The 18438-nt window shown below is 27.2% G+C and overlaps 5 protein-coding genes across 5 annotated transcripts; all 5 read right to left on the bottom strand.

The window, feature by feature from the left end:
* Positions 1–2003: 2003 nt before the first annotated feature.
* LOC132933716 (uncharacterized) lies at positions 2004–2513 on the bottom strand. The gene has a single exon (XM_060999998.1). It carries the CDS (start codon positions 2511–2513, stop codon positions 2004–2006), a length of 510 nt encoding a protein of 169 aa, XP_060855981.1.
* A 2800-nt stretch (positions 2514–5313) lies between these two features.
* Positions 5314–5823, bottom strand: LOC132933697 (uncharacterized). Its single transcript, XM_060999980.1, has one exon. It carries the CDS (start codon positions 5821–5823, stop codon positions 5314–5316), a length of 510 nt encoding a protein of 169 aa, XP_060855963.1.
* Positions 5824–10587: 4764 nt separating this feature from the next.
* On the bottom strand, positions 10588–11097 carry LOC132933715 (uncharacterized). The gene has a single exon (XM_060999997.1). It carries the CDS (start codon positions 11095–11097, stop codon positions 10588–10590), a length of 510 nt encoding a protein of 169 aa, XP_060855980.1.
* Positions 11098–13895: 2798 nt separating this feature from the next.
* LOC132933714 (uncharacterized) lies at positions 13896–14405 on the bottom strand. Its single transcript, XM_060999996.1, has one exon. The coding sequence runs from the start codon at positions 14403–14405 to the stop codon at positions 13896–13898; it is 510 nt and encodes a 169-aa protein (XP_060855979.1).
* Positions 14406–17203: 2798 nt separating this feature from the next.
* Positions 17204–17713, bottom strand: LOC132933699 (uncharacterized). Its single transcript, XM_060999982.1, has one exon. The coding sequence runs from the start codon at positions 17711–17713 to the stop codon at positions 17204–17206; it is 510 nt and encodes a 169-aa protein (XP_060855965.1).
* Between the last annotated feature and the right edge of the window lie 725 nt (positions 17714–18438).

Consider the following 18438-nt stretch of genomic DNA (forward strand, 5'->3'; position numbering starts at 1 on the left):
AAGTAAGTTAAGTTAATTTATTTTGTTTTTAATTTTATTATATTTCACTATTTAAATCTATTTCGTTTTCATGTCAAAAAATATTTACCGTCAATTGTTAAAAGTTAAAAGTCTGTATCATTTGAATCTAACTTATATGGAAATTCTGTATATAAAGTATAAACATTATAGTCTATAATTTAGTTTTGGGTTGGAAAAAATTTAAGTACGCTAGCGTTGCATAAACAAATTAACTTTTTTTTAACTTAATAAAAAGTTAACAAAAAGTGTGTATTAACTTTTAACTGAGTTGACCTATAGTTAAATTGACTTTTAACTTTTAACTTTTTGTTATTGGTGCATAATATAAATTATTAACTATTTTATATAAACTATTAACTTAACTTAACTGATTTAAAATGGTGGGTAAGTGGATATCGCTCTGCTGTACAGTAGGTTACAAGTGGGTCACTGTAATGGATGATGTTAAATTTGAATTCAATGATATAATATCATTGCATAAGAAAAACGATTCTGAGCGAAAACGGTCAGTCAGCCTATGATATTACCAAGTATATTTGACGATATTATTGTGAATAAAGTAATTTATATATAACCTATTTACGTGGAGCCTTGTTTTAAATTTTCAATCCTTAGCTATAAAAGTTGAACATTTTATAAATTTTTAACTACAAAATAATTATTAAATTTTAATTTTGATAAATTTTGTCAAAATTTGAACTTTAAATGCTTCAAAAAGAGTTGTGCCTATATATTTTTAATATTTTTCAACTGCTATTGTAACAATATATCAGGATCCTTGCATTAAATTCTCACGCTTTTTTACCTAACAAATAAGATTTTATTGATATTTATAGAAAAAAAAAACTAAAAAAAATGGAAACAGAAAATGTCCGTAAACAGCTCAAAATAAGTCAAAATATTTGGAAAATGTTATGGTGTATAGAGAATGCTAATATAAAAATTCAGTCAAAATTTCATATACCTACGGTTATTTTTTTTAGAGTTGCAACAAAAACCAAAATCGAAATCAGATTCTCGAAAACAGATTTTTCGTAAAAATTCCCGTTTTTTCTTAATATTTCGTTTGTTTTTCACGTCGTTTTTGAAAACTACTGGGAAATTTTTACTTTTGACGCCTCAAAGTACTAACTAGATTTAGTTTTCTATCAGAAAAGTTACTGTTGAAGAAAATCCAAGCACTTTCACTGTCCTAATAGGTAATGACAGCCACAAAAAAAAATTTTTTAAAAAAAAACACACATCAATACATTTAACTTAACTCTAGAACATTATACCTAAGACTATCGTTTTTTTACTTTGTTTTTTCTTGACTGTAGGCCACCATTTGGTGTCCCCTGCTATATAAATAGTTTAAACTATAAAGTATGTAGATATGATAAAAACACTTCAAAAGTCATGACAAATTGTCTAAATGCTTTTACAGAATCAACTGGACATCTTATGTGTTTGATTTCCATATAGAGTAAAGGAAAATTAACTTACCAACCTAAATATGTACTATTAGTCTGTCACGAAGCTGAAAAAGGAATTTGATGTTACCACTCAACTTACTTAACTACAACTAAAAATAAAATGTATTTAGTAAATGAAATAAAGTCAAATATGTTGAAATGTATATAAATCAAATAACCGAATATTTTGAAAATCAATCATCATTTTTAAATCGTCTCTCATTACAACAAACAAACTTAATTATTTAAAAATATATAAATATACGTATATTACATACGTATAATACACGGATATACGTTTTATACTGACTACGATAATACTGTATACCTACAACTAGTGTTGTACATTAAATAGATAAGAAGATACATGCAAAAAAATATATTCACTAACTTCTAACAGATAATTTTTTAATAAATGAAATCAAACATAATACGGTATAATTTAGAATATTTATTTTATGATAAAACAAATATATAGCTATTATTATCGTTTACAATCATATCATTAATATACATTTATTGATTCACCTATAAATTACAATCTCTTGTTGTAGCATATTGGCAACCAAGATTTTGCCAAAATTCTAATCTTTCTCTTATAAGTAACATAGCAGATATCGATGTACCTAACCTCGGAGCTAAAAATGCCAAACCGACACCCGGTATCATTGCCGTCAGAGAGAACCCAAAACTAGTTGACTTGATGAGTGTGCTTGCTGTTACTGTTTTTTCTAAGATTTCTGAACACTGATTGTAGTCTCTATGATCCTTATCCAAAGAAGTTTTCATTTCTTTAAACACTTCTTTCAAATGCAAACCAAATCGACCGGACATCATCATTTGCGCGAACGCTAACGTCGCACCGGTTACCGGTATTGCGCTTAGTGTTGTCAATACCGTGGAAATGGATTCCTGTGTTATTAACGCCGTTCGTAAATCTTCGATTTGTCTATCGTTTCCACAGTACGAGGAAACATTTGGTGTACATAATGCAATTGCTAACAATATGTAAAAAAACGCAGAATTTATTGATTTCATTTTTATTGGCACGTAGGTACAGCACAAAATGTGTAAATATCCCAAAAGCTACGCCTGAAATTCGTACGAGTCGCAATGTGTTCAGTAAGCGTCTGTAAACATACAATACATACATGTTATATATGTAAAACAAGGTAATCTGCCTTTGAAACAATAACCTAGGAGCCTTCTATTAAATTTTCAAGCTTTTTTAATCAACAGATAAAATTTTATTGATATTTATAGAAAAAAAAATTAAAAAAATTGAAAACTGACAATGGCCGTAAACAGCTCAAAAAGAGTCAAAATATTTTGTAAATTTTATGGTGTATAGAAAATGCTAATATAAACATTCAGTCAAAATTTCATGTCCCTACGGTCATTTGTTTTAGAGTTACACTAAAAACCAAAATCGATTTTCTCGAAAACAGATTTTGCGTAAAAATTTCCGTTTTTCCTTAATTTTTCTTTTGTTTTTCACGTCGCTTGTGAAAACTACTGGGAAATTTTTACTTTTGACCCCCCAAAGTACCAACTAGATTCACTTTCCTATCAGAAAAGTTACTATTGAAGAAAATCCAACCACTTTTACTGTCCTAAAAGGTGATGACAGACACAAAAATAAAAAAAAATAAAAAAAAAAAACACACATCATTGTAGAATCAATACATTCATCGCTTCGCTAAGAATCTAAAATTAATTTAATTTAAACTTTTAACTTAACTAGTTACTATTGGCATTTCATTAACTTAACTGTTAACTTCCTTAATTTCTTTTTTAATTAATGTGAAATTAACGAATTCATTTTTCATTGTAAGAAGTAAGTTAAGTTAATTTATTTTGTTTTTAATTTTATTATATTTCACTATTTAAATCTATTTCGTTTTCATGTCAAAAAATATTTACCGTCAATTGTTAAAAGTTAAAAGTCTGTATCATTTGAATCTAACTTATATGGAAATTCTGTATATAAAGTATAAACATTATAGTCTATAATTTAGTTTTGGGTTGGAAAAAAATTTAAGTACGCTAGCGTTGCATAAACAAATTAACTTTTTTTTAACTTAATAAAAAGTTAACAAAAAGTGTGTATTAACTTTTAACTGAGTTGACCTATAGTTAAATTGACTTTTAACTTTTAACTTTTTGTTATTGGTGCATAATATAAATTATTAACTATTTTATATAAACTATTAACTTAACTTAACTGATTTAAAATGGTGGGTAAGTGGATATCGCTCTGCTGTACAGTAGGTTACAAGTGGGTCACTGTAATGGATGATGTTAAATTTGAATTCAATGATATAATATCATTGCATAAGAAAAACGATTCTGAGCGAAAACGGTCAGTCAGCCTATGATATTACCAAGTATATTTGACGATATTATTGTGAATAAAGTAATTTATATATAACCTATTTACGTGGAGCCTTGTTTTAAATTTTCAATCCTTAGCTATAAAAGTTGAACATTTTATAAATTTTTAACTACAAAATAATTATTAAATTTTAATTTTGATAAATTTTGTCAAAATTTGAACTTTAAATGCTTCAAAAAGAGTTGTGCCTATATATTTTTAATATTTTTCAACTGCTATTGTAACAATATATCAGGATCCTTGCATTAAATTCTCACGCTTTTTTACCTAACAAATAAGATTTTATTGATATTTATAGAAAAAAAAAACTAAAAAAAATGGAAACAGAAAATGTCCGTAAACAGCTCAAAATAAGTCAAAATATTTGGAAAATGTTATGGTGTATAGAGAATGCTAATATAAAAATTCAGTCAAAATTTCATATACCTACGGTTATTTTTTTTAGAGTTGCAACAAAAACCAAAATCGAAATCAGATTCTCGAAAACAGATTTTTCGTAAAAATTCCCGTTTTTTCTTAATATTTCGTTTGTTTTTCACGTCGTTTTTGAAAACTACTGGGAAATTTTTACTTTTGACGCCTCAAAGTACTAACTAGATTTAGTTTTCTATCAGAAAAGTTACTGTTGAAGAAAATCCAAGCACTTTCACTGTCCTAATAGGTAATGACAGCCACAAAAAAAAATTTTTTAAAAAAAACACACATCAATACATTTAACTTAACTCTAGAACATTATACCTAAGACTATCGTTTTTTTACTTTGTTTTTTCTTGACTGTAGGCCACCATTTGGTGTCCCCTGCTATATAAATAGTTTAAACTATAAAGTATGTAGATATGATAAAAACACTTCAAAAGTCATGACAAATTGTCTAAATGCTTTTACAGAATCAACTGGACATCTTATGTGTTTGATTTCCATATAGAGTAAAGGAAAATTAACTTACCAACCTAAATATGTACTATTAGTCTGTCACGAAGCTGAAAAAGGAATTTGATGTTACCACTCAACTTACTTAACTACAACTAAAAATAAAATGTATTTAGTAAATGAAATAAAGTCAAATATGTTGAAATGTATATAAATCAAATAACCGAATATTTTGAAAATCAATCATCATTTTTAAATCGTCTCTCATTACAACAAACAAACTTAATTATTTAAAAATATATAAATATACGTATATTACATACGTATAATACACGGATATACGTTTTATACTGACTACGATAATACTGTATACCTACAACTAGTGTTGTACATTAAATAGATAAGAAGATACATGCAAAAAAATATATTCACTAACTTCTAACAGATAATTTTTTAATAAATGAAATCAAACATAATACGGTATAATTTAGAATATTTATTTTATGATAAAACAAATATATAGCTATTATTATCGTTTACAATCATATCATTAATATACATTTATTGATTCACCTATAAATTACAATCTCTTGTTGTAGCATATTGGCAACCAAGATTTTGCCAAAATTCTAATCTTTCTCTTATAAGTAACATAGCAGATATCGATGTACCTAACCTCGGAGCTAAAAATGCCAAACCGACACCCGGTATCATTGCCGTCAGAGAGAACCCAAAACTAGTTGACTTGATGAGTGTGCTTGCTGTTACTGTTTTTTCTAAGATTTCTGAACACTGATTGTAGTCTCTATGATCCTTATCCAAAGAAGTTTTCATTTCTTTAAACACTTCTTTCAAATGCAAACCAAATCGACCGGACATCATCATTTGCGCGAACGCTAACGTCGCACCGGTTACCGGTATTGCGCTTAGTGTTGTCAATACCGTGGAAATGGATTCCTGTGTTATTAACGCCGTTCGTAAATCTTCGATTTGTCTATCGTTTCCACAGTACGAGGAAACATTTGGTGTACATAATGCAATTGCTAACAATATGTAAAAAAACGCAGAATTTATTGATTTCATTTTTATTGGCACGTAGGTACAGCACAAAATGTGTAAATATCCCAAAAGCTACGCCTGAAATTCGTACGAGTCGCAATGTGTTCAGTAAGCGTCTGTAAACATACAATACATACATGTTATATATGTAAAACAAGGTAATCTGCCTTTGAAACAATAACCTAGGAGCCTTCTATTAAATTTTCAAGCTTTTTTAATCAACAGATAAAATTTTATTGATATTTATAGAAAAAAAAATTAAAAAAATTGAAAACTGACAATGGCCGTAAACAGCTCAAAAAGAGTCAAAATATTTTGTAAATTTTATGGTGTATAGAAAATGCTAATATAAACATTCAGTCAAAATTTCATGTCCCTACGGTCATTTGTTTTAGAGTTACACTAAAAACCAAAATCGATTTTCTCGAAAACAGATTTTGCGTAAAAATTTCCGTTTTTCCTTAATTTTTCTTTTGTTTTTCACGTCGCTTGTGAAAACTACTGGGAAATTTTTACTTTTGACCCCCCAAAGTACCAACTAGATTCACTTTCCTATCAGAAAAGTTACTATTGAAGAAAATCCAACCACTTTTACTGTCCTAAAAGGTGATGACAGACACAAAAATAAAAAAAAAATAAAAAAAAAAACACACATCATTGTAGAATCAATACATTCATCAATTCACTCAGAATCTAAAATTAATTTAATTTAAACTTTTAACTTAACTAGTTACTATTGGCATTTCATTAACTTAACTGTTAACTTTCTTAATTTCTTTTTTAATTAATGTGAAATTAACGAATTCATTTTTCATTGTAAGAAGTAAGTTAAGTTAATTTATTTTGTTTTTAATTTTATTATATTTCACTATTTAAATCTATTTCGTTTTCATGTCAAAAAATATTTACCGTCAATTGTTAAAAGTTAAAAGTCTGTATCATTTGAATCTAACTTATATGGAAATTCTGTATATAAAGTATAAACATTATAGTCTATAATTTAGTTTTGGGTTGGAAAAAAATTAAGTACGCTAGCGTTGCATAAACAAATTAACTTTTTTTTAACTTAATAAAAAGTTAACAAAAAGTGTGTATTAACTTTTAACTGAGTTGACCTATAGTTAAATTGACTTTTAACTTTTAACTTTTTGTTATTGGTGCATAATATAAATTATTAACTATTTTATATAAACTATTAACTTAACTTAACTGATTTAAAATGGTGGGTAAGTGGATATCGCTCTGCTGTACAGTAGGTTACAAGTGGGTCACTGTAATGGATGATGTTAAATTTGAATTCAATGATATAATATCATTGCATAAGAAAAACGATTCTGAGCGAAAACGGTCAGTCAGCCTATGATATTACCAAGTATATTTGACGATATTATTGTGAATAAAGTAATTTATATATAACCTATTTACGTGGAGCCTTGTTATAAATTTTCAATTCTTAGCCATAAAAGTTAAACATTTTATACATTTTTAACTACAAAATAATTAATAAATTATAAATTTGATAAATGTTGTCAAAATTTGAACTTTAAATGCTTATAAAAAAAAAATTGTGCCTATGTATTTTTAATATTTTACAACTGCTATTAGAACGATATCAGGAGCCTTATATTAAATTTTCACGCTTTTTTACCCAACAAATAAAATTTTATTGATATTTATAAAAAAAAAAACTAAAAAAATTGAAAATTGACAATGTCCGTAAAAAGAGTCAAATTATTTTCAACATTTTATGGTGTATAGAATATGATAATATAAACATTCAGTTAAATTTCCAAGTATCTACAGTCATTCGTTTTTTAATTACAATAAAATAAGAAAATTGTTACATGAGAAATCGAGTGAATATCAAATGTAGTAAAAATATAAATTTCAGACACTCATAAAAATTTAATTTAAGTTTCTTGTAGACATTTTTTTGTTGATAAAGGTAGACAAACTTATGAGTAATCTTATATTACATTTTCAAATCTTAGATTTAAAAAGAAAAATTTTTATGAATTCTCAACTCAAAATAATTTGCTATTTTTCGTGATTTTTCCGTATTTTGTCAAAATTTGAACTTAAATGCTTATAATTAAAAACTGTGACTAAAGATTTTTAATTTTTTTCATCTGCCTTTGAAACAATAACCTAGGAGCCTTCTATTAAATTTTCAAGCTTTTTTAATCAACAGATAAAATTTTATTGATATTTATAGAAAAAAAAATTAAAAAAATTGAAAACTGACAATGGCCGTAAACAGCTCAAAAAGAGTCAAAATATTTTGTAAATTTTATGGTGTATAGAAAATGCTAATATAAACATTCAGTCAAAATTTCATGTCCCTACGGTCATTTGTTTTAGAGTTACACTAAAAACCAAAATCGATTTTCTCGAAAACAGATTTTGCGTAAAAATTTCCGTTTTTCCTTAATTTTTCTTTTGTTTTTCACGTCGCTTGTGAAAACTACTGGGAAATTTTTACTTTTGACCCCCCAAAGTACCAACTAGATTCACTTTCCTATCAGAAAAGTTACTATTGAAGAAAATCCAACCACTTTTACTGTCCTAAAAGGTGATGACAGACACAAAAATAAAAAAAGAATAAAAAAAAAAACACACATCATTGTAGAATCAATACATTCATCGCTTCGCTCAGAATCTAAAATTAATTTAATTTAAACTTTTAACTTAACTAGTTACTATTGGCATTTCATTAACTTAACTGTTAACTTTCTTAATTTCTTTTTTAATTAATGTGAAATTAACGAATTCATTTTTCATTGTAAGAAGTAAGTTAAGTTAATTTATTTTGTTTTTAATTTTATTATATTTCACTATTTAAATCTATTTCGTTTTCATGTCAAAAAATATTTACCGTCAATTGTTAAAAGTTAAAAGTCTGTATCATTTGAATCTAACTTATATGGAAATTCTGTATATAAAGTATAAACATTATAGTCTATAATTTAGTTTTGGGTTGGAAAAAAATTAAGTACGCTAGCGTTGCATAAACAAATTAACTTTTTTTTAACTTAATAAAAAGTTAACAAAAAGTGTGTATTAACTTTTAACTGAGTTGACCTATAGTTAAATTGACTTTTAACTTTTAACTTTTTGTTATTGGTGCATAATATAAATTATTAACTATTTTATATAAACTATTAACTTAACTTAACTGATTTAAAATGGTGGGTAAGTGGATATCGCTCTGCTGTACAGTAGGTTACAAGTGGGTCACTGTAATGGATGATGTTAAATTTGAATTCAATGATATAATATCATTGCATAAGAAAAACGATTCTGAGCGAAAACGGTCAGTCAGCCTATGATATTACCAAGTATATTTGACGATATTATTGTGAATAAAGTAATTTATATATAACCTATTTACGTGGAGCCTTGTTTTAAATTTTCAATCCTTAGCTATAAAAGTTGAACATTTTATAAATTTTTAACTACAAAATAATTATTAAATTTTAATTTTGATAAATTTTGTCAAAATTTGAACTTTAAATGCTTCAAAAAGAGTTGTGCCTATATATTTTTAATATTTTTCAACTGCTATTGTAACAATATATCAGGATCCTTGCATTAAATTCTCACGCTTTTTTACCTAACAAATAAGATTTTATTGATATTTATAGAAAAAAAAACTAAAAAAAATGGAAACAGAAAATGTCCGTAAACAGCTCAAAATAAGTCAAAATATTTGGAAAATGTTATGGTGTATAGAGAATGCTAATATAAACATTCAGTCAAAATTTCATATACCTACGTTAATTTTTTTTAGAGTTGCAACAAAAACCAAAATCGAAATCAGATTCTCGAAAACAGATTTTTCGTAAAAATTCCCGTTTTTTCTTAATATTTCGTTTGTTTTTAACGTCGTTTTTGAAAACTACTGGGAAATTTTTACTTTTGACGCCTCAAAGTACTAACTAGATTCAGTTTTCTATCAGAAAAGTTACTGTTGAAGAAAATCCAAGCACTTTCACTGTCCTAATAGGTAATGACAGCCACAAAAAAAAATTTTTTAAAAAAAACACACATCAATACATTTAACTTAACTCTAGAACATTATACCTAAGACTATCGTTTTTTTACTTTGTTTTTTCTTGACTGTAGGCCACCATTTGGTGTCCCCTGCTATATAAATAGTTTAAACTATAAAGTATGTAGATATGATAAAAACACTTCAAAAGTCATGACAAATTGTCTAAATGCTTTTACAGAATCAACTGGACATCTTATGTGTTTGATTTCCATATAGAGTAAAGGAAAATTAACTTACCAACCTAAATATGTACTATTAGTCTGTCACGAAGCTGAAAAAGGAATTTGATGTTACCACTCAACTTACTTAACTACAACTAAAAATAAAATGTATTTAGTAAATGAAATAAAGTCAAATATGTTGAAATGTATATAAATCAAATAACCGAATATTTTGAAAATCAATCATCATTTTTAAATCGTCTCTCATTACAACAAACAAACTTAATTATTTAAAAATATATAAATATACGTATATTACATACGTATAATACACGGATATACGTTTTATACTGACTACGATAATACTGTATACCTACAACTAGTGTTGTACATTAAATAGATAAGAAGATACATGCAAAAAAATATATTCACTAACTTCTAACAGATAATTTTTTAATAAATGAAATCAAACATAATACGGTATAATTTAGAATATTTATTTTATGATAAAACAAATATATAGCTATTATTATCGTTTACAATCATATCATTAATATACATTTATTGATTCACCTATAAATTACAATCTCTTGTTGTAGCATATTGGCAACCAAGATTTTGCCAAAATTCTAATCTTTCTCTTATAAGTAACATAGCAGATATCGATGTACCTAACCTCGGAGCTAAAAATGCCAAACCGACACCCGGTATCATTGCCGTCAGAGAGAACCCAAAACTAGTTGACTTGATGAGTGTGCTTGCTGTTACTGTTTTTTCTAAGATTTCTGAACACTGATTGTAGTCTCTATGATCCTTATCCAAAGAAGTATTCATTTCTTTAAACACTTCTTTCAAATGCAAACCAAATCGACCGGACATCATCATTTGCGCGAACGCTAACGTCGCACCGGTTACCGGTATTGCGCTTAGTGTTGTCAATACCGTGGAAATGGATTCCTGTGTTATTAACGCCGTTCGTAAATCTTCGATTTGTCTATCGTTTCCACAGTACGAGGAAACATTTGGTGTACATAATGCAATTGCTAACAATATGTAAAAAAACGCAGAATTTATTGATTTCATTTTTATTGGCACGTAGGTACAGCACAAAATGTGTAAATATCCCAAAAGCTACGCCTGAAATTCGTACGAGTCGCAATGTGTTCAGTAAGCGTCTGTAAACATACAATACATACATGTTATATATGTAAAACAAGGTAATCTGCCTTTGAAACAATAACCTAGGAGCCTTCTATTAAATTTTCAAGCTTTTTTAATCAACAGATAAAATTTTATTGATATTTATAGAAAAAAAAATTAAAAAAATTGAAAACTGACAATGGCCGTAAACAGCTCAAAAAGAGTCAAAATATTTTGTAAATTTTATGGTGTATAGAAAATGCTAATATAAACATTCAGTCAAAATTTCATGTCCCTACGGTCATTTGTTTTAGAGTTACACTAAAAACCAAAATCGATTTTCTCGAAAACAGATTTTGCGTAAAAATTTCCGTTTTTCCTTAATTTTTCTTTTGTTTTTCACGTCGCTTGTGAAAACTACTGGGAAATTTTTACTTTTGACCCCCCAAAGTACCAACTAGATTCACTTTCCTATCAGAAAAGTTACTATTGAAGAAAATCCAACCACTTTTACTGTCCTAAAAGGTGATGACAGACACAAAAATAAAAAAAAATAAAAAAAAAAAACACACATCATTGTAGAATCAATACATTCATCGCTTCGCTAAGAATCTAAAATTAATTTAATTTAAACTTTTAACTTAACTAGTTACTATTGGCATTTCATTAACTTAACTGTTAACTTCCTTAATTTCTTTTTTAATTAATGTGAAATTAACGAATTCATTTTTCATTGTAAGAAGTAAGTTAAGTTAATTTATTTTGTTTTTAATTTTATTATATTTCACTATTTAAATCTATTTCGTTTTCATGTCAAAAAATATTTACCGTCAGTTGTTAAAAGTTAAAAGTCTGTATCATTTGAATCTAACTTATATGGAAATTCTGTATATAAAGTATAAACATTATAGTCTATAATTTAGTTTTGGGTTGGAAAAAAATTAAGTACGCTAGCGTTGCATAAACAAATTAACTTTTTTTTAACTTAATAAAAAGTTAACAAAAAGTGTGTATTAACTTTTAACTGAGTTGACCTATAGTTAAATTGACTTTTAACTTTTAACTTTTTGTTATTGGTGCATAATATAAATTATTAACTATTTTATATAAACTATTAACTTAACTTAACTGATTTAAAATGGTGGGTAAGTGGATATCGCTCTGCTGTACAGTAGGTTACAAGTGGGTCACTGTAATGGATGATGTTAAATTTGAATTCAATGATATAATATCATTGCATAAGAAAAACGATTCTGAGCGAAAACGGTCAGTCAGCCTATGATATTACCAAGTATATTTGACGATATTATTGTGAATAAAGTAATTTATATATAACCTATTTACGTGGAGCCTTGTTTTAAATTTTCAATCCTTAGCTATAAAAGTTGAACATTTTATAAATTTTTAACTACAAAATAATTATTAAATTTTAATTTTGATAAATTTTGTCAAAATTTGAACTTTAAATGCTTCAAAAAGAGTTGTGCCTATATATTTTTAATATTTTTCAACTGCTATTGTAACAATATATCAGGATCCTTGCATTAAATTCTCACGCTTTTTTACCTAACAAATAAGATTTTATTGATATTTATAGAAAAAAAAACTAAAAAAAATGGAAACAGAAAATGTCCGTAAACAGCTCAAAATAAGTCAAAATATTTGGAAAATGTTATGGTGTATAGAGAATGCTAATATAAACATTCAGTCAAAATTTCATATACCTACGTTAATTTTTTTTAGAGTTGCAACAAAAACCAAAATCGAAATCAGATTCTCGAAAACAGATTTTTCGTAAAAATTCCCGTTTTTTCTTAATATTTCGTTTGTTTTTAACGTCGTTTTTGAAAACTACTGGGAAATTTTTACTTTTGACGCCTCAAAGTACTAACTAGATTCAGTTTTCTATCAGAAAAGTTACTGTTGAAGAAAATCCAAGCACTTTCACTGTCCTAATAGGTAATGACAGCCACAAAAAAAAATTTTTTAAAAAAAACACACATCAATACATTTAACTTAACTCTAGAACATTATACCTAAGACTATCGTTTTTTTACTTTGTTTTTTCTTGACTGTAGGCCACCATTTGGTGTCCCCTGCTATATAAATAGTTTAAACTATAAAGTATGTAGGTATGATAAAAACACTTCAAAAGTCATGACAAATTGTCTAAATGCTTTTACAGAATCAACTGGACATCTTATGTGTTTGATTTCCATATAGAGTAAAGGAAAATTAACTTACCAACCTAAATATGTACTATTAGTCTGTCACGAAGCTGAAAAAGGAATTTGATGTTACCACTCAACTTACTTAACTACAACTAAAAATAAAATGTATTTAGTAAATGAAATAAAGTCAAATATGTTGAAATGTATATAAATCAAATAACCGAATATTTTGAAAATCAATCATCATTTTTAAATCGTCTCTCATTACAACAAACAAACTTAATTATTTAAAAATATATAAATATACGTATATTACATACGTATAATACACGGATATACGTTTTATACTGACTACGATAATACTGTATACCTACAACTAGTGTTGTACATTAAATAGATAAGAAGATACATGCAAAAAAATATATTCACTAACTTCTAACAGATAATTTTTTAATAAATGAAATCAAACATAATACGGTATAATTTAGAATATTTATTTTATGATAAAACAAATATATAGCTATTATTATCGTTTACAATCATATCATTAATATACATTTATTGATTCACCTATAAATTACAATCTCTTGTTGTAGCATATTGGCAACCAAGATTTTGCCAAAATTCTAATCTTTCTCTTATAAGTAACATAGCAGATATCGATGTACCTAACCTCGGAGCTAAAAATGCCAAACCGACACCCGGTATCATTGCCGTCAGAGAGAACCCAAAACTAGTTGACTTGATGAGTGTGCTTGCTGTTACTGTTTTTTCTAAGATTTCTGAACACTGATTGTAGTCTCTATGATCCTTATCCAAAGAAGTTTTCATTTCTTTAAACACTTCTTTCAAATGCAAACCAAATCGACCGGACATCATCATTTGCGCGAACGCTAACGTCGCACCGGTTACCGGTATTGCGCTTAGTGTTGTCAATACCGTGGAAATGGATTCCTGTGTTATTAACGCCGTTCGTAAATCTTCGATTTGTCTATCGTTTCCACAGTACGAGGAAACATTTGGTGTACATAATGCAATTGCTAACAATATGTAAAAAAACGCAGAATTTATTGATTTCATTTTTATTGGCACGTAGGTACAGCACAAAATGTGTAAATATCCCAAAAGCTACGCCTGAAATTCGTACGAGTCGCAATGTGTTCAGTAAGCGTCTGTAAACATACAATACATACATGTTATATATGTAAAACAAGGTAATCTGCCTTTGAAACAATAACCTAGGAGCCTTCTATTAAATTTTCAAGCTTTTTTAATCAACAGATAAAATTTTATTGATATTTATAGAAAAAAAAATTAAAAAAATTGAAAACTGACAATGGCCGTAAACAGCTCAAAAAGAGTCAAAATATTTTGTAAATTTTATGGTGTATAGAAAATGCTAATATAAACATTCAGTCAAAATTTCATGTCCCTACGGTCATTTGTTTTAGAGTTACACTAAAAACCAAAATCGATTTTCTCGAAAACAGATTTTGCGTAAAAATTTCCGTTTTTCCTTAATTTTTCTTTTGTTTTTCACGTCGCTTGTGAAAACTACTGGGAAATTTTTACTTTTGACCCCCCAAAGTACCAACTAGATTCACTTTCCTATCAGAAAAGTTACTATTGAAGAAAATCCAACCACTTTTACTGTCCTAAAAGGTGATGACAGACACAAAAATAAAAAAAAATAAAAAAAAAAAACACACATCATTGTAGAATCAATACATTCATCGCTTCGCTAAGAATCTAAAATTAATTTAATTTAAACTTTTAACTTAACTAGTTACTATTGGCATTTCATTAACTTAACTGTTAACTTCCTTAATTTCTTTTTTAATTAATGTGAAATTAACGAATTCATTTTTCATTGTAAGAAGTAAGTTAAGTTAATTTATTTTGTTTTTAATTTTATTATATTTCACTATTTAAATCTATTTCGTTTTCATGTCAAAAAATATTTACCGTCAGTTGTTAAAAGTTAAAAGTCTGTATCATTTGAATCTAACTTATATGGAAATTCTGTATATAAAGTATAAACATTATAGTCTATAATTTAGTTTTGGGTTGGAAAAAAATTAAGTACGCTAGCGTTGCATAAACAAATTAACTTTTTTTTAACTTAATAAAAAGTTAACAAAAAGTGTGTATTAACTTTTAACTGAGTTGACCTATAGTTAAATTGACTTTTAACTTTTAACTTTTTGTTATTGGTGCATAATATAAATTATTAACTATTTTATATAAACTATTAACTTAACTTAACTGATTTAAAATGGTGGGTAAGTGGATATCGCTCTGCTGTACAGTAGGTTACAAGTGGGTCACTGTAATGGATGATGTTAAATTTGAATTCAATGATATAATATCATTGCATAAGAAAAACGATTCTGAGCGAAAACGGTCAGTCAGCCTATGATATTACCAAGTATATTTGACGATATTATTGTGAATAAAGTAATTTATATATAACCTATTTACGTGGAGCCTTGTTTTAAATTTTCAATCCTTAGCTATAAAAGTTGAACATTTTATAAATTTTTAACTACAAAATAATTATTAAATTTTAATTTTGATAAATTTTGTCAAAATTTGAACTTTAAATGCTTCAAAAAGAGTTGTGCCTATATATTTTTAATATTTTTCAACTGCTATTGTAACAATATATCAGGATCCTTGCATTAAATTCTCACGCTTTTTTACCTAACAAATAAGATTTTATTGATATTTATAGAAAAAAAAACTAAAAAAAATGGAAACAGAAAATGTCCGTAAACAGCTCAAAATAAGTCAAAATATTTGGAAAATATTATGGTGTATAGAGAATGCTAATATAAACATTCAGTCAAAATTTCATATACCTACGTTAATTTTTTTTAGAGTTGCAACAAAAACCAAAATCGAAATCAGATTCTCGAAAACAGATTTTTCGTAAAAATTCCCGTTTTTTCTTAATATTTCGTTTGTTTTTAACGTCGTTTTTGAAAACTACTGGGAAATTTTTACTTTTGACGCCTCAAAGTACTAACTAGATTCAGTTTTCTATCAGAAAAGTTACTGTTGAAGAAAATCCAAGCACTTTCACTGTCCTAATAGGTAATGACAGCCACAAAAAAAAATTTTTTAAAAAAAACACACATCAATACATTTAACTTAACTCTAGAACATTATACCTAAGACTATCGTTTTTTTACTTTGTTTTTTCTTGACTGTAGGCCACCATTTGGTGTCCCCTGCTATATAAATAGTTTAAACTATAAAGTATGTAGATATGATAAAAACACTTCAAAAGTCATGACAAATTGTCTAAATGCTTTTACAGAATCAACTGGACATCTTATGTGTTTGATTTCCATATAGAGTAAAGGAAAATTAACTTACCAACCTAAATATGTACTATTAGTCTGTCACGAAGCTGAAAAAGGAATTTGATGTTACCACTCAACTTACTTAACTACAACTAAAAATAAAATGTATTTAGTAAATGAAATAAAGTCAAATATGTTGAAATGTATATAAATCAAATAACCGAATATTTTGAAAATCAATCATCATTTTTAAATCGTCTCTCATTACAACAAACAAACTTAATTATTTAAAAATATATAAATATACGTATATTACATACGTATAATACACGGATATACGTTTTATACTGACTACGATAATACTGTATACCTACAACTAGTGTTGTACATTAAATAGATAAGAAGATACATGCAAAAAAATATATTCACTAACTTCTAACAGATAATTTTTTAATAAATGAAATCAAACATAATACGGTATAATTTAGAATATTTATTTTATGATAAAACAAATATATAGCTATTATTATCGTTTACAATCATATCATTAATATACATTTATTGATTCACCTATAAATTACAATCTCTTGTTGTAGCATATTGGCAACCAAGATTTTGCCAAAATTCTAATCTTTCTCTTATAAGTAACATAGCAGATATCGATGTACCTAACCTCGGAGCTAAAAATGCCAAACCGACACCCGGTATCATTGCCGTCAGAGAGAACCCAAAACTAGTTGACTTGATGAGTGTGCTTGCTGTTACTGTTTTTTCTAAGATTTCTGAACACTGATTGTAGTCTCTATGATCCTTATCCAAAGAAGTTTTCATTTCTTTAAACACTTCTTTCAAATGCAAACCAAATCGACCGGACATCATCATTTGCGCGAACGCTAACGTCGCACCGGTTACCGGTATTGCGCTTAGTGTTGTCAATACCGTGGAAATGGATTCCTGTGTTATTAACGCCGTTCGTAAATCTTCGATTTGTCTATCGTTTCCACAGTACGAGGAAACATTTGGTGTACATAATGCAATTGCTAACAATATGTAAAAAAACGCAGAATTTATTGATTTCATTTTTATTGGCACGTAGGTACAGCACAAAATGTGTAAATATCCCAAAAGCTACGCCTGAAATTCGTACGAGTCGCAATGTGTTCAGTAAGCGTCTGTAAACATACAATACATACATGTTATATATGTAAAACAAGGTAATCTGCCTTTGAAACAATAACCTAGGAGCCTTCTATTAAATTTTCAAGCTTTTTTAATCAACAGATAAAATTTTATTGATATTTATAGAAAAAAAAATTAAAAAAATTGAAAACTGACAATGGCCGTAAACAGCTCAAAAAGAGTCAAAATATTTTGTAAATTTTATGGTGTATAGAAAATGCTAATATAAACATTCAGTCAAAATTTCATGTCCCTACGGTCATTTGTTTTAGAGTTACACTAAAAACCAAAATCGATTTTCTCGAAAACAGATTTTGCGTAAAAATTTCCGTTTTTCCTTAATTTTTCTTTTGTTTTTCACGTCGCTTGTGAAAACTACTGGGAAATTTTTACTTTTGACCCCCCAAAGTACCAACTAGATTCACTTTCCTATCAGAAAAGTTACTATTGAAGAAAATCCAACCACTTTTACTGTCCTAAAAGGTGATGACAGACACAAAAATAAAAAAAAATAAAAAAAAAAAACACACATCATTGTAGAATCAATACATTCATCGCTTCGCTAAGAATCTAAAATTAATTTAATTTAAACTTTTAACTTAACTAGTTACTATTGGCATTTCATT

The sequence above is a fragment of the Metopolophium dirhodum genome, chromosome 1 (assembly GCF_019925205.1).
Source record: "Metopolophium dirhodum isolate CAU chromosome 1, ASM1992520v1, whole genome shotgun sequence".
In the NCBI taxonomy this organism is placed as follows: domain Eukaryota; kingdom Metazoa; phylum Arthropoda; class Insecta; order Hemiptera; family Aphididae; genus Metopolophium; species Metopolophium dirhodum.